The 17,248-nt window shown below is 46.9% G+C and overlaps 1 protein-coding gene and 1 long non-coding RNA gene across 5 annotated transcripts in view; one reads left to right on the top strand and one right to left on the bottom strand.

Annotated features, from left to right (window-relative positions):
• JADE2 (jade family PHD finger 2) overlaps positions 1–17,248 on the top strand; it is a 136,233-nt gene that overhangs the window by 14,560 nt on the left and 104,425 nt on the right. For 3 of the 4 annotated variants that reach the window (XM_046000510.1, XM_046000511.1, XM_046000509.1), the window contains exon 3: positions 9,025–9,107. In XM_046000510.1, coding sequence (XP_045856466.1) covers positions 9,025–9,107 — 83 coding nt within the window. Of the gene's footprint in view, positions 1–6,457; positions 6,737–9,024; positions 9,108–17,248 lie in introns of all 4 variants that reach the window. The other variant, XM_046000512.1, reaches the window with a different exon arrangement.
• On the bottom strand, positions 755–4,658 carry LOC123938808. Its single transcript, XR_006817775.1, has 3 exons — positions 4,331–4,658; positions 1,775–1,954; positions 755–1,172 (listed from the first exon to the last, which is right to left on the bottom strand). It is a non-coding gene; the product is annotated as an uncharacterized LOC123938808 (long non-coding RNA).

Genomic DNA, 17,248 nt, shown 5'->3' with positions numbered 1-17,248 from the left:
ATCTAATGGCCGCTTTTACCTAACCAAATGAGTGTTCAGCATTCAGATCACAGAAAGTTACAGTTCTTCCTATTTTGTACGCCTCGGGCCATACCAGGAGTTCCGTCTGAGTGCCTTATTTAAAGCACACATTGATGAACCAGCTTTCACAGGGAAGGAGATGGAGGAGGGGAGCTGGAGATGAGGTGGCCGGCCTGCAGAGGACACAACTGAACGGGCCCTAGGACTGTCTCAGAGCTTTGAAGGGCTATTTTGTGGAAGATAGTTCGTTCTTCTTTGCTTTTCAAGGCAGGCATAGCCCTAAAGATTGAGAGCTATATGAAGTCGGATTTTATCTTTCAGTAGAAAAACTTTAAGCAATTATCATTGTCTGAAAAATACAAAATAACTTATTTGGTTTGAACTGAGCTCCCAGTCACCTTACATCTACAATAAATTTATGACTGAATGAGATAATGATTAAGTATTTTACAATTTTAAAAAAATATAGCCAAAGCTATTTGTTTTTAGAAAGCCTTGAGAATGCTTAAGCAAAGCAAACCCTTCTCACCACTAATTGGTAGAATAGGACCCTGTAGTTAATCATCCTTTTTTTTTTTTTAAAGATTTATTTATTTGACAGAGAGAGATCACGAGTAAGCAGAGAGGCAGGCAGAGAGAGAGGAGGAAGCAGGCTCCCCGCTGAGCAGAGCCTGATGTAGGGCTCGATCCCAGGACCCTGGGATCATGACCTGAGCTGAAGGCAGAGGCTTAACCCACTGGGCCACCCAGGTGCCCCTGTAGTTAATCATCTTAATCCCAGTCAGATTTCTGAAAACTTGCTTGCCTGGCCACTCTCGACATCTACGCACATAAGGAATAATTAATAGCAAAACAAGGAAGATGCTTTATATTTGTGTTCTTCCTCATTTTAAAATACCTGGATCATAGCTGATTCTCTGTATACATTTATGTATTTCCAAGTTATATATTTGCATATTCCAGAGATGATTTTATCTTCAGGAGGACTCACATATCCTTAGTGTTGCTTCTACTAACTCCAAAGACCACATTCCCCAGCCCAAAAGGAAGAAAATGATTACATTCCTACCATTAGTCAGTGGTGGTAAACAATCTCCTCACAGTTCAAGGAAAAAATCCTCCTTTGAGAATGAAACTCTTCAGCAAGCACACTGTAGACAAGATTAGGCATCTAAGAACTTGTTGAAGAGATAGGTTTTTGTTTTCGGTTTTTTTAATCTTTAAATAATTGCTACCCAACCTGAGGCTTGAATTTACAACCCCGAGATCAGGAGTCACATGCTCTATGGACTGAGCCAGCCAGGCGCCCCAAGAGATAGTGTTTTTAAAAAAAGGAATAAGAGGGCACCTCTGCCTTTGGCTCAGGTCAGGATCTCAGGGTCTTGTTTTGGAGGCTACCTTGGGCTTTCTGCTCAGCAGGGAGCCTGCTTCCCCGCCCCCCCCCACCTGCCTCTCTGCCTACTTGTGCTCTCTCTCTGTCAAATAAAATCTTAAAAAAAAAAAAAAAAAAAGAAAGGAATAAGGGATGACATGTGGAGTCCCACTCCTGAATTTAGCTAAACTAAGGTCACTTGTCCTGCTACCCTTGCCCCTCTTAGGGGAGATAATGTGGCAGGAGTGATGGTGATGATTTGCAGGAGTCGGGCCCAGGTCCTGAGCCCTGCAGGGACAGATGGAGGGAGGAGCTCCAGGTGTTGGGTCCTTGGGGGAACCAGCTGCCAGTTACAGGGCAAGAACAGCACCTCTTTAATACCTTCACAGAGACTGTCCAGGGACTGGTTGGCACCATGCCATCCTCATCTTGACTACATCCCAAATCACTGCTCAGCCTCTGACCAGGTAGTTTTTTCAGTTTCTGTATATGTCCCCTGCGCTGTGAATATAACTGCAGTGAACTTTCTGGTTCCATTATCTATTTAGCCAGAGGCCTAGCCTGTGGAATAAGCAAAAGGAGAGCCCACATTTTAGAGCAACCAATTTAACAAAATGAAAGTGCTAGACACCTGGTTAAATTTGCATTTCAGATAAACAACAAATTATTTTTTAGTATAAGTATATCCCAAATGTGTTTTCTCTGGCAACATATTTTCCAATCCATATTTAAGACTTTGAAAGAAACAAAAATTAATGAGTGCACAGATGAACAGAATGATCAATCAGACAGAAAGAAACACGGATGTAATTAATGAATATCTAACACGTTTTTGTCAATTCATATTTTCTTTTGATTTTTCTTTAAAAAATTTTTCTATTTTTAGGACAATAACGTATACACACAAAAATTCAAACAGTACTCAAAGGCATAGGGTGAAAAATAGCAATCGCCTGTCCCACGCAACCCCAACCCCAGTCTGATAACCCAAAGGTACCCAGTTAAATAAAATCTTTTAGCTGTTTCCCAGTTTTAACCTCCTCTTCCATTTCTCTAGATAATACGCTTATAGTGCTGTTTTGTGGATTTGTCAATTTTAGACATTATCTGTTTTCTTGCAACTATGGGAGATGAGGATTTGCTTTAATCCATTGGCACCTGCATCCTCCTTCTCTTTCCTCCAGCTTCCCAACACTGTTTATTACCATCTTTAGCTAAATCAATAATCTGTGTTTACTTTACTTTGACTATGTAAATTTTTGTGGTGTTGTGTTTATTTTCTTTTACAGTTTATCTGTTTTTGTAGGTAATAATTGCCTCATGTTTTTTATTTGCTCAGTTTTTTAAAGAACTTATTAGTAATTCTTACAACTGTCTTATAGCCCTTCAACATAATTTTCTACCTGGGCATACCTGTCAAGTAATCTGACCATCTCTCACCTGAAGTTCTCTATCCTCTGGCTCAGAGCAGAGCTCTTGCCCCTGGTCTTTCCACCTCACTGTCATCAGGGCTGTCCTTCAGCATCACCCTGGGTACACTTTTGCTCTCCTGGGCACTTTTTTTTTTTTTTTTTTTAGAGAGAGAGTGGGGAGGAGCAGAGGGAGAAAGATAAACAGACTTCCTATGGAGCACATATCCTGACATGGGGCTTGACCCCATGACCCTGACATCATGACCTGAGCCCAAATCAAGAGTCAGGCTCAACTGACTGAGCCGCCCAGGCACCCCTCATCCTTGAATTATTGTTTTGTTTGAGTGGAGAGCTTCCTGAGAAAGGGAGCATGAGAGGCCCATTATTTGTGATCTTTTGTGTCTGAAAACATTTCTTATTCTACTGTTTCTCCTAATTAATAGTTTGGATTTATATTTCTAAGCTATAAATAATTCTCACTTAGAGTTCTAAAGGCCTCACTGCATTATCTCCCAGCTTCCAGTGTTGCTTTTGAGAAGTCTGGTGCCATTCTGATCCCCAATACTCTCAATTGACCTGTTTTTTCTGTCTGGGTCCTTTTAGGGTCTTTTCTGTATCCCTGGTGTTCTGACATTTTGTGGGTAATGAATCTTGAAATAGAAACCTTATTTTCTCTCCCTGGGGATTTTTTTTTTTTTTTAAAGATTTTATTTATTAATTTTGACAGAGAGAGATCACAAGTAGGCAGAGAGGCAGGCAGAGAGAGTGAGAGAGAAGCAGGCTCCCTTCAGTGCAGAGAGCCCGACGTGGGACTCGATCCCAGGACCCTGAGATCATGACCCGAGCCGAAGGCAGCGGCCTAAACCACTGAGCCACCCAGGCGCCCCTCTCCCTGGGGATTTTTATAGCATTTTTAAAGCTTTCTTCTCCCTGAACTTAGACATTCTTCTTCTCCTTCCCCTCCCCATTTCTCACATCTGATGCTTTCCTTAAATGAGATCTTGGCTGTCTGATAATATCAAAGAATTATGCTTTGAAGCAATGATTCGCTGGTCAGCATGCTTGGGTGGAACTTGTCGAACAGTGGACTTCCCTGTAGAGGGGAGTTGGTCATGAGCTGGGTCTTCCATTGAGGGTCTGTATCCATATCATCTCTGTATCTGCAAGTCTTTCCCTTGAGTTTGCTCACCTTCTACAGAAAAGTGTCCTGTAGTCACCATCCTGGGAGGAAGGGTTGTGCCTGAAGGCTTTGTGAAAGCTGAGTAAGGAAAAGGGGCTGGGATTTTACCTTTCAGCATCGAGATCTCTGTCTGTTCTCCATATTTTCTGTGCTTTATGCCCATCCTCCCCAGTGAGCACCTCAGGTGACCTACAGGAGTGGGCAAGGTGTGGGACCCCGCTGCTCCCGGGACTGCGCTCACGGCCTCCACCAGCCCTCCCACCTGCAGTTCCACCCTGGCTGTCCCCCAGAGCACCTGTGTAGGAATCAGGCCTTCAGCCTCCCCCACGCTGCCGTGTGACTCACCACTCCTTCCTCTGCTTCCCACCTTCCAAAAATGTGTTCCATCCTTTGTCTGCTGCCATCTCCGCTCCTGTTCTCATAGACCTTGTGGGCCTGTAACTCTTTCTACTCCTGTATAGTTGTTTTTAGTAAAGTTTTGGAAGAGAGCCTCATGAGAGGCTCTTCTGCCAAGTTTACCCAGAAGTTCTTTCAGGTTCATTTTCACTCTGAAGCCCTTGAGGGGAACAATTTCCAACCCCCGTTCTGAAGTAACGCCTGCTGTCAGTCAACACAGTCACTTTATATTTTATTTGGGGGTAGGTGTTTCTTTATGGGAAGAGGGTTTCAAAGTCTGAACACGCGCACTGTTTAATCATATTAATAAAACACTCTTGACCTTTTGGACAAGATCCAAATGTGGTCCTCTGCTTTTGTCCCAGGACTGGGAGACAAAAAAACATGAGCAGCATTTTGACACATGGCCCTGGCCCCAGTGCTTAACCAGACCTGCTCTGTCTCCCCGGATTGAGTAAAAGCAAGGAGAATGCTGAAATACCATCTCCTTGGAATTAATCACGAGCCGAACCACTCCTGCTCTCCTGTGTTTACACATTACTGCGATCCTGTCGTCTCTGCTGGCGGATCTCCTTTCATCTGCAGGCCCAGCAAAACTCTCTTCAGTTAAAGCTGCACACGTGGCTCTTGAATTAAGAGGGGGCATTTTAGCAATAATTCCTCATTTCTTTTATTGGAGGGCTCAAAGTCTTAAGGAGGGATCTCTGTTGTTTCAGTGTGTTCTGCCAGGGCCAGCTGACACTTAAAGTCCAGATAAGCAAAGGAGAGAGAGCAGGGCCAGGAGGCTGTTGCGGGGAGAGGTAGCTCTGTAGCTGGAGCATGGGGTGAACAGGAGAATGAATGGACCATGGTGCAGAAGGCCTTGAACACCACACTAAGGACTTTGTGCTTTCCTGCAGGCAGGGCGAGCTACTCGAGGATCTTTAGCAGGAGAGTGACGTGAGATAAACTATGGTTTAAGAAAATTAAACTGAGAGCTGTGATTGGGAGGGTTCAGAACAGAGAGAGGCTGGAGTCTAGGTGGCCAGTTAGACAAAGTCATTCTTAACCCTGGCTGCAAGGATCACTGGACGAGCTTTTTTTAAAAATCCAGATCCTACGATTCACAGACCTATACCCCTGGGGCTAATAATACATTATATGTTAATTTAAAAAAAAATCCAGATCCTGACCTGTACCCTGAGAGATTTGGTTTCAGGGGGTCTGAACCAAGGGAGGGAGGGAATAAAGAATCTGTGTTTTTAAACATTTCCTGGGTGTAGCACTGAGCTATTGTGACAAACCACTAAAGGGGATGAGGCCTCAAAGTTGGGAGGCAGAGGAGGAAACAGATTGGGGGGAGGCTGCCCCCGCGGTGGAGGTGGGGTGGGTAGAGAGTCCCACCTGACCCCTGCCTGTTTCAGGGAGGAAGGGATGAGGAAGACCATCAAACTGGGCTTGGAAAGCCAAGTGGAGGCTGATGCCTCCCCTACAGCTAGGAGAAGATCAGATTTGGAAGAAGACGGTGCCAGTGGACATTCAAGTGCCAGTAGAGCCTGGGCCTTGAGCATCTGGGCTTCTACTTACAGTCATGGAATGCGTGGAATTGGAAAAAGGAGACTACAGTCCACATCCCACCGGTCACCCGAGGATGTGGGCACCCCAATGGTCCTCTTCTGCAGGTGTCAGAAAGTGCAGCTGTTCAGAGATTGGACTCTGGAAGCCAGGAGCCCTGTTGGCGTGACTGTGGGAGCCACAGCCTCCTCCTGCAGGAAGCCACTGATGCTAGCAGTCTGTCCATTGGCTAACTTGATATGCTGCCTGTGCAGGTTGGCACCGAGACTGGCACACAGGGAGCACTCTGTGAACAGAAGCTGGGAGTAATCCTAAAATATGTGAGCTCACTTCTCAAGCCAGGGAGTCATAAAGTCTTTCATTCAGTGTCTCTCACTCCTGCCGCTGGAGAACTACAAATTATTTCATTCAGTGTTAGGGGACAAGTCCGTAGGAAGGCATGAAAGCTTTCATTTGGTGCTACCCACTCCAGGTGGCGTTCTCTCAGTGTGTGTTTGGTGAGTCCTTTGCCTTTATTTCTAGGACTCCTCAAGAAATGACAGTCCCCTGGTGCTGCATTTAACTGGAGAGGAGCTCAGAGACAGGAGATAGTAATTATGACACCTGAAATGTCAAGCTCTTCCAAAGTCTGCCATTGCCCTCCCTGACACCCTGAACAGCTCTGAGAACCTAAACCGTGCAGCCCCCCAAAGCATGCCTGGGTCTCTCAGCCAGGCCTCACCTGGGAAATCTGAGTGACGTTGACACACAGGCAGCAGAAAGACACAGTGAACTGAGGAGACTGTGCTGAGCTCAGAAGAGGTGAGTTGATGATCTGCTATTTATAGCCACACTAAGAGGCTCTGGCGGCCAGCTCGGCATGAGGCTGCTGGAAATGATGCCTTCGCAGAGCTGAGAGCACAAAATGCAATTGGTGATTCATGGGCAGCAGCCACTTGAAATACAAACATTCCTGTGCCCCAGCCCCACCCACCTTTCAGACACCCTCTTTGGAAGCTTGTTGAACACAGCTGCCAGTCTGTGGCCTCCCTGACTGCATGCGTTTGGACAGAAAGTGATGGTAGGCAGGTTCCGCTCCAACCAGGGACCGGAGAAGGGCAGCAGCACTTCTCAGAGGACACTAAGAGCCTGAGCCCGCCCTTCCCAGAGGCCTTGGCTGGAACCCAGGTCAGGCTGAGTAAGAGCCAAGCCCCAAGCCTCAGGGTCTGGAGCCCACCTGTGGTGCTGAGCCCCAGAGAGCATGTAGGTCAGAGAGAAAGAACAGTTCCTGCTCCTGCCCTCTGTCTCTGGGGGCAACACTGGTCATGGAGCCGCTTCCTGATGGTGCTTATTCTACTGCACATGCAAAAATGTACAATGAGGAAATCCTAGTAGCTTTTTACATTGTCTCCCCAATTCCATAACCCAGCACCTGTCACCTCAAATACCTGTTGTTTATTTACCTTTGGTAACGTCTTGGCTTTCAGGCCAAAGTCTGCTTGGAGGCCCCAACTCAACTCACCTTATGCAAGAATGCGCTGGGGGTCTCTTCGCTTCATTCAACCATAACTGGGTTGAAAGGACTCAACCAGGGGCGCCTGGGTTGGTGCAGTGGGTTAAGCCTGAATTCGGCTCAGGTCATGATCTCAGGGTCCTAGGATCAAGCCCCACATTGGACTCTCTGCTCAGCAGGAAGCCTGCTTCCCTCTCTCTCTCTGCCTTCCTCTCTGCCTACTGTGATCTCTGTCTGTCAAATAAATAAATAAAATCTTTAAAATAAAAAAAGACCCAACCAGGACAATGAGGCATAATAAACCTGCCAAGCTCTGGAGATAGATTGTTTGAGCTGAAATTCCATCTCTGTAATTGCTGGCTACTCAATCTGCATCAAATTCCTCTGAGACTCAGTTTCCTCACTGGGAAGATGGGGATAATAACAGAACTTACCTCACTGGATGGTGAGGAAGAAGAAACGTACATAAAGGGGTCATCACAGTGCCTGGCATGTAGAAGGGCTCCGCAGGTAGAAACTGCTGCTGCCCCATGCTGGTTTTTGCTCTGGTGTCTTGGCCCCTATCCCGACACCACTCCTATGGCACTGAGGCTCCTTATGGAGGTGGTCTCAACAGGGACCTTCTACCCATTATGAATACACCCCTCATCAGGTTGCTCAGCGAGATGGACTTCACCCCTGGGTAAAGTCTGGCCCTTTGTTGCCTGCCCCCGACCCTTGCCTGGAAATGAGACGCTTGTCCCCTGGGGTTGGACCGTGCCTGGGCCTGATTGCCCTACTCCTGCCCTTCTGGGTCCTGGGGTGTTCCCTGGGGGCATTAACTATCACTGTCTGGGGGAAGACCTCACCTGAGGGTTCCAGGCACTAACCTGAGGTCTATAGCCAGCAGGTTACCCACCCCACCTACCAGCTGGACACGCATTACAAACTGCTGATTCATGAAGGCTCATGTGGCTTTGGCTGTTTATACATTCTCTCATCTCCAGCTGTCGGCCAAAACATAATTGTAGCTGTCACTTTGGCAGTGAGATGCTGTGATGTGTCCTAATACAACTGCCTCTGCTCCACAGCAGTGAGCTTTTAGGAGGTGGGAGGAATCTGCAGCTGCTCCTGTGGAGAGGGCCGTTCTGGAAAGTGGTCTGTGTGATGTTCACCCAGGTGCAGCCGTAGAGGTGGTGGGAACACCAGAGTAAGGCCCTGCGTTAGAACTGGCACTGGCATTTACGTCTGCTGCTATAGTAATGTGATTCTGGTGACACCAATTAGTAAGAGAGACTGCCATTGAAATGAGGCATTTTGAGCAGCTAGGAGAGCTTGGAAACCATCTTGAGACTCATATGCAAGTTGTCTCTAGTGTGTGTGGGGTGAATGAGGGATTAGACAGTGAGGTTCAAGGTGTAGGGAGATGGTGCCAGAGATATAGCTGGGGACAGATTGGGAAGCAAGGGCCTTGAAGGCCAGGCCGTGGAGCTTGGACTTGATCATGCAAGCAATAGGGAGCCATGGAAGAACTTAAGGGAGAAAGTGATGTAGTCAGACGGCGTTGGGAGTCTAAGCGGGAACATCTCCAAGCAGTGACCATAACTCTCTATCACAGTGGTATGCTCCTTGGGAAGTCTTCTGGAGCACCTGGACATCAGCCCCTGGATTCAGGAATGTCTGCGACTTCATGCTTGGTGGGTAAGTGTGGGAAAGGCCAGCCCTTGTCATGCCAGTTGAATGTGCAGCAAGCAAGGGGAGGCCCATGCTTTCCTTTGTCCTTGGTCCTTCTAGGCCAGAGTTTATTAAGGAAGCACTTGTGTGCAGATGTGGTAAATGCAAGGGATTATGGACACTATGCCAGAGGTCAGGGGAGCCTCCTGGGCTGAGAGATGGTCCCACTGCCTGTGGGTATTGTCTGCCCTTCTGTACATACACACTTAGAAAACAGCAGAGACTTGGGGCACCTGGGTGGCTCAGTGGGTTAAAGCCTCTACTCTATGAGCCTTCGGCTCGTGTCATGATTCCAGAGGCCTGGGATCGAGCCCCACATTGGGCTCTCTGCTCAGCAGGGAGCCTCCTTCCTTCTCTCTCTCTCTCTCTCTCTCTCTCTCTGCCTGCCTCTCTGCCTACTTGTGATCTCTGTCAAATAAATAAATAAAATCTTAAAAAAAAAAAAAAAGAAAACAGCAGAGACAAATGTCCAAGTTTGATTGATAGAAGGATTCCTAGAAGGAAGGTTGTACTTTTAGAAGAGGGGGTACTTAAATCAATGCCAGTTTATAGGTTGATTTAATGAAGACAGAAAAATAAGAAGTGTGGGGACCATTGACAGTGGGGGAGCCGCCCACAGCAATGGAAGCCAGAGCGTATCTGGACCATCATGTAATTCACGAGGAAAGCAGGATTCAGTTGACAGAAATTTTGTGTTCCCTTCTCAGAAGTACATTGTTGTGCAAGCAGAGGTTTGGCAGTGACTTTCCATTTCAGCTGCAAGCTAGGGAGGGCAGGATGCCTCTCAGGTTGTTAGGGGAGGAAAGACAGAAGGAAGAAATCCCATTCTGGCATGAGCTTCCACCAGCGTTCCCTAGGTTGGGCTGCCAAGGGGCAGGAGGAAGGAGATGCAGCAGGTGTGGAACAATGAGGAAGTCCCCTCACCTGGACACCTCCTCACACAAGGTGCCTGTGGGTATTGTTTGGAATCCTTCAGCCTATGGGTGGAGCTTGATCCTCATCCCCTTTCCTGAGGGCAGGCAGCATGTCATAACCACCTCTGTCTACCCATGGCTGGCTTGTAGCAATATGCTGAGATGTAGTTTTGCCCTACTTAGCTGGCTTTTTGCTTTAAAATTTGACATATATTAGGTTTGTAAAAGTTTTCTCATTGTCAGAAAAGTCCAAACAACCATATGTACAGCTTCGCAAATAATTATACAGTGGATGCTATTTTTTTATATAAAGAAAAGTACAGAGGGGCACCCAGGTGGCTTCATTGGTTAGGCCTCTGACTTTGGCTCAGGTCATGGTGTCAGGGTCCGAAGCTTTCTGCTCAGCGCGGAGCCTGCTTCTCCCCCTGCTTGTGCTCAATCTCTCTCTCTCTCTCAAATAAATAAATATTCTTTAAAAAAAAATAGAAAGTACAGAAAAATAAAATAAGTGACCCTTACACCTTTCCCTGGACAATTTCCACTAAAATTCTGTTAACGTGGGGCTGAAACTCAGAACCTTAAGATCAAGAGCCACGTGCTCTACCCAGGGAGCCAGCCAGGCACCCCTTCACAATACATTTTAATTTTTTTTCTTAAGATTTTATTTGTTTATTTTCGAGAGAAAGAGAGAGCATGTGCAGGAGTTGGGCGGGGGGCAGAGGGAGAGAGTGGGAGAAGCAGACTCCCCGCTGAGCAGGGAGCCCAACACAGAGCTGGATCCCAGGACTCCAGATCATGACCCAACCCAAAGGCAGACGCCTAACCGACTGAATTACCCAAGTGCCCACGATACATTTTAAAAGAGGATGCAATCATGCCTCTCCTCAGATATAAAATTAGTATGCATCGAAGATTTATTTTAATTCATCAGTTAATGAGGGAAGCACTAAAATATTACAACCAATTCAAAGGAGAACTCAGCGTATCACCATAGATAGTCCGATAAGGATGCTAAAGTGATTTTAGAAACTGGTCAGTCCCACAAGGCAATAGTCAGTTGTACTCCACCAGGCAGTCTGTATTTCTGTGAAGAGGAAACGCTTGTATTCCTATCAAGCTTCTGCAACTTAACTTCCATCTTTAGAGTTGAGAGCCGTCTAGGTGGGTTGGTTACTCGAGATGCCCATTCATTTCAACATCTTTCACACTTGTTCCCTCCACTTTTAATTGGCTCCCTCCCTACATCCCTCTTAGGATTTCTACCCACTACCTCTGCTACCCACTACCAGCTCACCCAGCCCCTTTGCCCATGTTCCAGGTGATGAGCCAGGACTGGAAACCCAAACTGAGAGAACCAGCCCTTGCCTGGGCTGAGCCAGCCAAGTACTCCCAAGGCTCTGACTCTGCTTTTGTGGTTGTGGGCCTTGGAGTTGTAAGCCAGGCCACCTCAGGGCTGGCAGTCATGTTGGGCCTTGTTAAAAAATGGTTAAGGTTTTATGAAAAAGGATCAGCTTAGAAATGCAAAGAGAAAAGATCTGTGGTCCAGCACAAAAGACAAAGTGCTTGTCTCGTTCTGACCATCTAGTTCCTAGGATAACTTTGTGCATTTGGATTCTGTGAGAGTCCTCCTTTATGTTTGAGTCAGCTTGGGTACGTGTCTGTTCCAGTAATTCCCTACCTTAGAGAATAGCTGACATGCAAGGTGTGTTATGACTGGTGGGGGGGGGGGGCAGGTAGGGTCTCAATCCCCCTGTCTGAGGCAATTTCCTACAGAGCTTGTGGTCTGTGTTGGCACCATGGTGCATTATAGCAGCTCCAAAGTTTAGGGGGAAGAATGGTCCATGATACAGAGGGAAAGAACAAAAACCCGACTCGCTTTGCACCCTTGGACCTCATCTCACCTCCTAAGAACAAGTTTCCTTCCCCCCCTCCTCTCTCTTTTTTTTTTTAATGTGTATTTATTTATTTAGTAATCTCTATACCCAATGTGGGGTTCCAACTCATGACCTCGAGATCAAGAGTCAGTCTGACTGAGCCAGCCAAGCACCCCATGAACATGTTTTTTTTAATCTTAAAAATGGGGCGCCTGGGTGGCTCAGTGGGTTAAGTCTCCACCTTCAGCTCAGGTCATGATCCCAGGGTCCTGGGATCGAGTCCCGCATTGGGCTCTCTGCTCGGCAGGGAGCCTGCTTCCTCCTCTCTCCCTCTGCCTGCCTTTCTGCCTACTTGTGATCTCTCTGTCAAATAAATAAATAAAATCTTAAAAAAGAAATCTTTAAAAAAAATGGGGGACAGTGCTCCTTTTTGGCTTGCCTCCCAAGGCTGCTATGGGGTTCCATTGAGACACTTGGGGATGAATGTACCGCCAAGGTCAGTCATGTGGCAGGAACTGAGCCCACAGCCCTAGCAGGATGGGAGAGCTCTCCCCCTCTGTGCAAAGTGCTTTAGGAGAAGAGGTTTTGCGCAAATGGCCAGTCATGACTAATTGATGGTGAGGCTCTCAGGCAAAGGATCAGATTTCACAGATAAACACACACACACACACACATGCACGCACGCACACAGGCACACACAGGCACAGTTTGGCTCTCACGAGGAGAAAATGTCCATTCAGGGTAAATCAAGCTTATCTAAATGAAGGTTTTCCATATCTTCAACGGATACCTTCTCACAATCTTCATTCATGAGCATGTACTGAGCACTATCCCAGGCACTGAGATAGTAAGATGCAGAATTAGCTCCTGCCCTTACAGTACTGGGAGGCAGACATATAAAAAGCTTTAATAAGCACAGACAGAGGATATTCTAGCAGCACCAACATGGGGCACCTGCCCAGGACCCCAGTGGATCTTCAAGGATCTTCAGAGTGTGTACAGAGTAAAGTCGGGCATTGCTGGAGTGTTGAGGGAGGTGAGGGACTGGGCAAAGTGGGCAGTGGGGCCGTGGGTCACATGGGGACTTGGGGGCCTCAGAGGGAATTCCATGCTTAAGAAAGTGAGTGTTATGGTCAGATATGTACTGTCGAACGGTCACTGTGGCTGCCATGGAGCACAGGTTGGAGGGAAACAGACTAGAGGCATAAGAACCCATCAGGAGATGGTTACAGGCATCTAAACAAGGAGCGATGATCTGAGGAAAGGAGTACAGGGAATGGATTCAAGAAGTGTTTGGGCCAGGATTTAACCTGAGAAACAAGACGAGGACCCTCAGGTTTTTAGCAAGGGAGACTGTGTGGGGAGGGTGGTGCCATCATAGGAGAAATAAAGCACAGGAGGAGAACCAGGTGGGAGGGAAGGGAAGGGGCTGGGCGATAATGACTATTGGAGACATATGAGTGTGAAAGACCTATGTGCATCCAGAGGGAAGGTGAAAGCATGGATCTGAAACCTGGGGATGTGAAGCTGGTGTGACTATGGGCACGGACAGGTTTTTAAGAGTGTTGTGGGGAGGAGAGAGCAGGAGATGTGGAGGGGGCACCCTTTGGCGCCAAAACGCTTTCCTACTGAGAAGGAGGGTGGGATGAGGGAACAAGGGCGAAGAAGGGGTATTTGGAAGCATCTGTATGGGAAATAGGAGAGAATCTGACCCAGGCCCAACAACACAGGGGCCCTACTGGCTTTGGAGGTGATATATCTGTGTTGGCACAGATCTGTCCCCCCTCAGGATTTTCTACAGGACCCAGAAGCAAGGAAGGCAGGCTGGCCTGTAGTGCCTGGGCTGTGGTCTTGCTAGGAGGTTGTGGCAGAATAAAGTAAGAGGTATGGAGCAGAGATAGCTAACTGATCACCAAAAAACTGTCATCCTCTGCCCTTCTATAGAATAGAATTGAGGGGAGGAAGGGGTTTCCCAGCAGAGACTACATTTCCCAACATCCACCCCTCTTCTCACATCTTTTGCTTCTGAGAGGAGTCCATTGATTTGTTCTTGCCAACAGAATGTTGATCAGGAAAGACATGTGTCATTTCCAGCCCAGGATAGTTAAGCAGCAGACATACCCTTCTCCAACTTTCCTCTCTCCTGCCTCCAGATTGAGATCCTCTTAGAAACCACATGTTGGAGGTGGCAAGAGCCACAAGGTGGGAGGTTCCTTCTCCCTGACTCGCCACTTAGAGGAGAGATATCAACTGAACAGGAACACCTGTTTTGGTTCAATATGAGCAAGAAATCAACTATATTGTCTGAGCCAGTACAGTTGGGATTTGTTTGTTATAGTGTCTAGCATTACCCTAATTAATACAGGGCTTAAGTCCCACATCGGGCTCCTTGCTCCGTGGGAAGCCTGCTTCTCCCTCTACCCCTCCTCCACTTATGTGCTCTCTCTCTCTCTCTCTCTCTCTCTCTGTGTCAAATAAATAAATAAGACCTTTAAAAAAAAATACAGGGCTTAAGAAGATTTCTGGTTGTTTAGATGGTTCTAATGGGGCCAGGCTGGAGAAACAATACAGAAGGTTTTTGTCCAAGAGCAGGAGTGGAGAATGGACTGAAAAAACCTAACAAGTAGGAGGTCAAGGCTTCTGGTAGAATTCAGGAGGCTAAGATTTCAGAGAGAATCTATCCCACTGTGTGGCAAGAGCCCAGTGGGAGAAGGTGAGGAACAGTAAGAAGGTCCAGGAATTGTGTTGGCTGATTAGTCCACTTGGATGTCATAGTCTGTGATGAAGTAGGACATGGGGTAGAGAGGAAGCCTCAGAGGGCTGGCTGTTTTCTTGCAACCAGGACACCAGGAAAGAGTGCTTTAGTAAAAAGAAAAGACTAGCAGGACTGCCATTCCTCAGTCCTGTGCCATGGCTGACTGGACCTGAGCAGGGCATCTTGTCGCTGCTTAGGATTTGCTCACTAGACTACCTGAGATGCACACCTGAAAGCTGGTCCATAAAAGGAAAACCTGTAAATGCTGAGGTGAGCTTACTCCACCCAGAATCAGCCTAACCTACAGCAGGGTGCGTAGAACAGCTTGGCACTCTCCATAGTGCTTATTTACATCTCCTTTTGAACCTCATGGACATCCCAGGAACACCCATATGAAGACAGTATCTCTCTGTGCCAATCACCAAAATGTTCAGTGAGATCCCACAAGATGGGGTAGAGCCAGGATCTCCTGATCCTTGGCCTGGGGTTCTATGAAATTCCTTTTACAGACATTTGTAGACATTAACTGCCCATCATTATAGGCAGAAATATTTAGATCTCAACATGCCATTGGCAGCAGGCATGACTGAGATGGTCTCCAAAGACACTCCAAAGATTCTTAGAAGAGTTTCTAAATGAATGGTACCAAGAACAGGAGTAGGTATAGGAGCAGCAGAATGCTCAAAATAATCGTTGTAAAAATAAGAGCAGTTTATTTCTCTTAAAAAAAAAAGTCTGAGGGGAGCCTGGGTGGCTCAGTGGGTTAAGCATTTGACTCTTGGTTTTGACTCAGGTCTTGATCTCAGGGTCTTGGACTGAGCCCTCCCTGCTCAGGGGAGGGGAGCAGCCTCCCTGCTCAGCGGGGATAGTGCTTGTCTCCCTCTCCCTTTGTCCCTCCCACTGCATGCACACTCTCGCTCTCAAACAAATAAATCTTTAAAAAGTCTGAGGTAGGGCGCCTGGGTGGCTCAGTGGGTTAAGCCGCTGCCTTCGGCTCAGGTCATGATCTCGGGGTCCTGGGATCGAGTCCCGCAGCGGGCTCTCTGCTCAGTGGAGAGCCTGCTTCCCTTCCTCTCTCTCTGCCTGCCTCTCTTGTGATTTCTCTCTGTCAAATGAATGAATAAAATCTTTAAAAAAAAAAAAAAAACTCAGTGGCTTAAAAGAACAATAAACAGGGGCGCCTGGGTGGCTCAGTGGGTTAAAGCCTCTGCCTTCAGCTCAGGTCATGATCCCAGGGTCCTGGGATCGAGCCCCGCATCGGGCTCTCTGCTCAGCAGGGAGCCTGCTTCCTCCTCTCTCTCTCTGCCTACTTGTAATTTCTGTCTTTCAAATAATAAATGAATAAAATCTTTAAAAAAAAAAAGAACAATAAACATTTATTATCTCACACTTTCTATGCATCAGAATTCAGGAGTGACTTAGTGGGGTGCTTCTGGTTTGAGAGAGCATGTCATGAGAGAGCAGTCAGGATGTCAGATGGAGCCCTGGTCATTTGAAGGGCTTGACTGTGATAGCAGCACTCTGCTGGCAAGTGGGTTCCAATTGTTGACAATAAGGCTTTAGTTTCTCACTACCAGCCATCCTCCATAGGGTTGCTTGAGTATGCTTACAACATGGCAGCTAGCTTCTACACGCCTAGAACAAGTGACTGAAAAAGAAATAAGACGGGGAGCCTGTGTGGTGCAGTGGGCTAAGCATCGAACCCTTGGTTTCAGTTTAGGTCATAATCTGGGGATTGTGGGATTGAACCCTGCGTCAGATTCAGCACTGACCGCAGAGTCAGCTAAAGTTTCTCTCTCCCTCTCCCTTTGCCCCATACCTCCCCGCCCCTGCTTATCCTTTTTCTCTCTCTCAAACAAATAAATCATTAAAAAGAGAGAAGGAGACAGAAGCTGCAATGTCTTTTAAGATGTAGTTCCAGAAGTCACATTTCTGCATTTCTGCAACATGCTATTGGTTACACAGGTCAACCCTATTTAATATGGAACAAAACTAAGCAAGCACATGAATACCGGAAGTTGAGAGTCACTGGGGGCCACCTTGGAAGTTGGGCTTCTGCATCTGCCATCCTCAAAGTGTGGCTTCACTTTCCTGTTTCAAGATGGCTGCACTGACTCCAGCTATCACATCACCAAAGGTGTTTTTAGCTACCACGAAGAAGGGAGAAAGGAAGAAGGCATGCCTTTTCCCTTTAACGATACTTTTCAGAAGTTGGATGTACCAATGAACTTATATCTCATCAATCAAAACTTAGTTACATAGCTGGAAAGGAGGCTAGGAAATTTAATACCTGTCTATCTGTATTTATTTATTTATTTGTTTATTTATTTATTTATTAGGCTCTATGCCCACCTTGGGGGCTTAAACTCACAACCCCAAAATCAAGAGTCTCATGCTCTACCAGCTGAGCCAGACAGACATTCCTAGTATTTATTTTTGATGGTCATGTGCTCAGATATTGGGGGGCATTGCTGCCATACCAGCAATGTTCCTGTGTGTACTTCAAAGGAGGGGGTGGAGGAGGGGAGAATAGAGACTATCACTACCTTGGGTTGCTGACCTAGA

Source organism: Meles meles, chromosome 3 (assembly GCF_922984935.1).
Source record: "Meles meles chromosome 3, mMelMel3.1 paternal haplotype, whole genome shotgun sequence".
NCBI classification, from domain to species: Eukaryota; Metazoa; Chordata; class Mammalia; order Carnivora; family Mustelidae; genus Meles; species Meles meles.
Note: the sequence above shows the minus strand (reverse complement) of the source record. Positions and strands in the feature narration are given on the sequence as shown.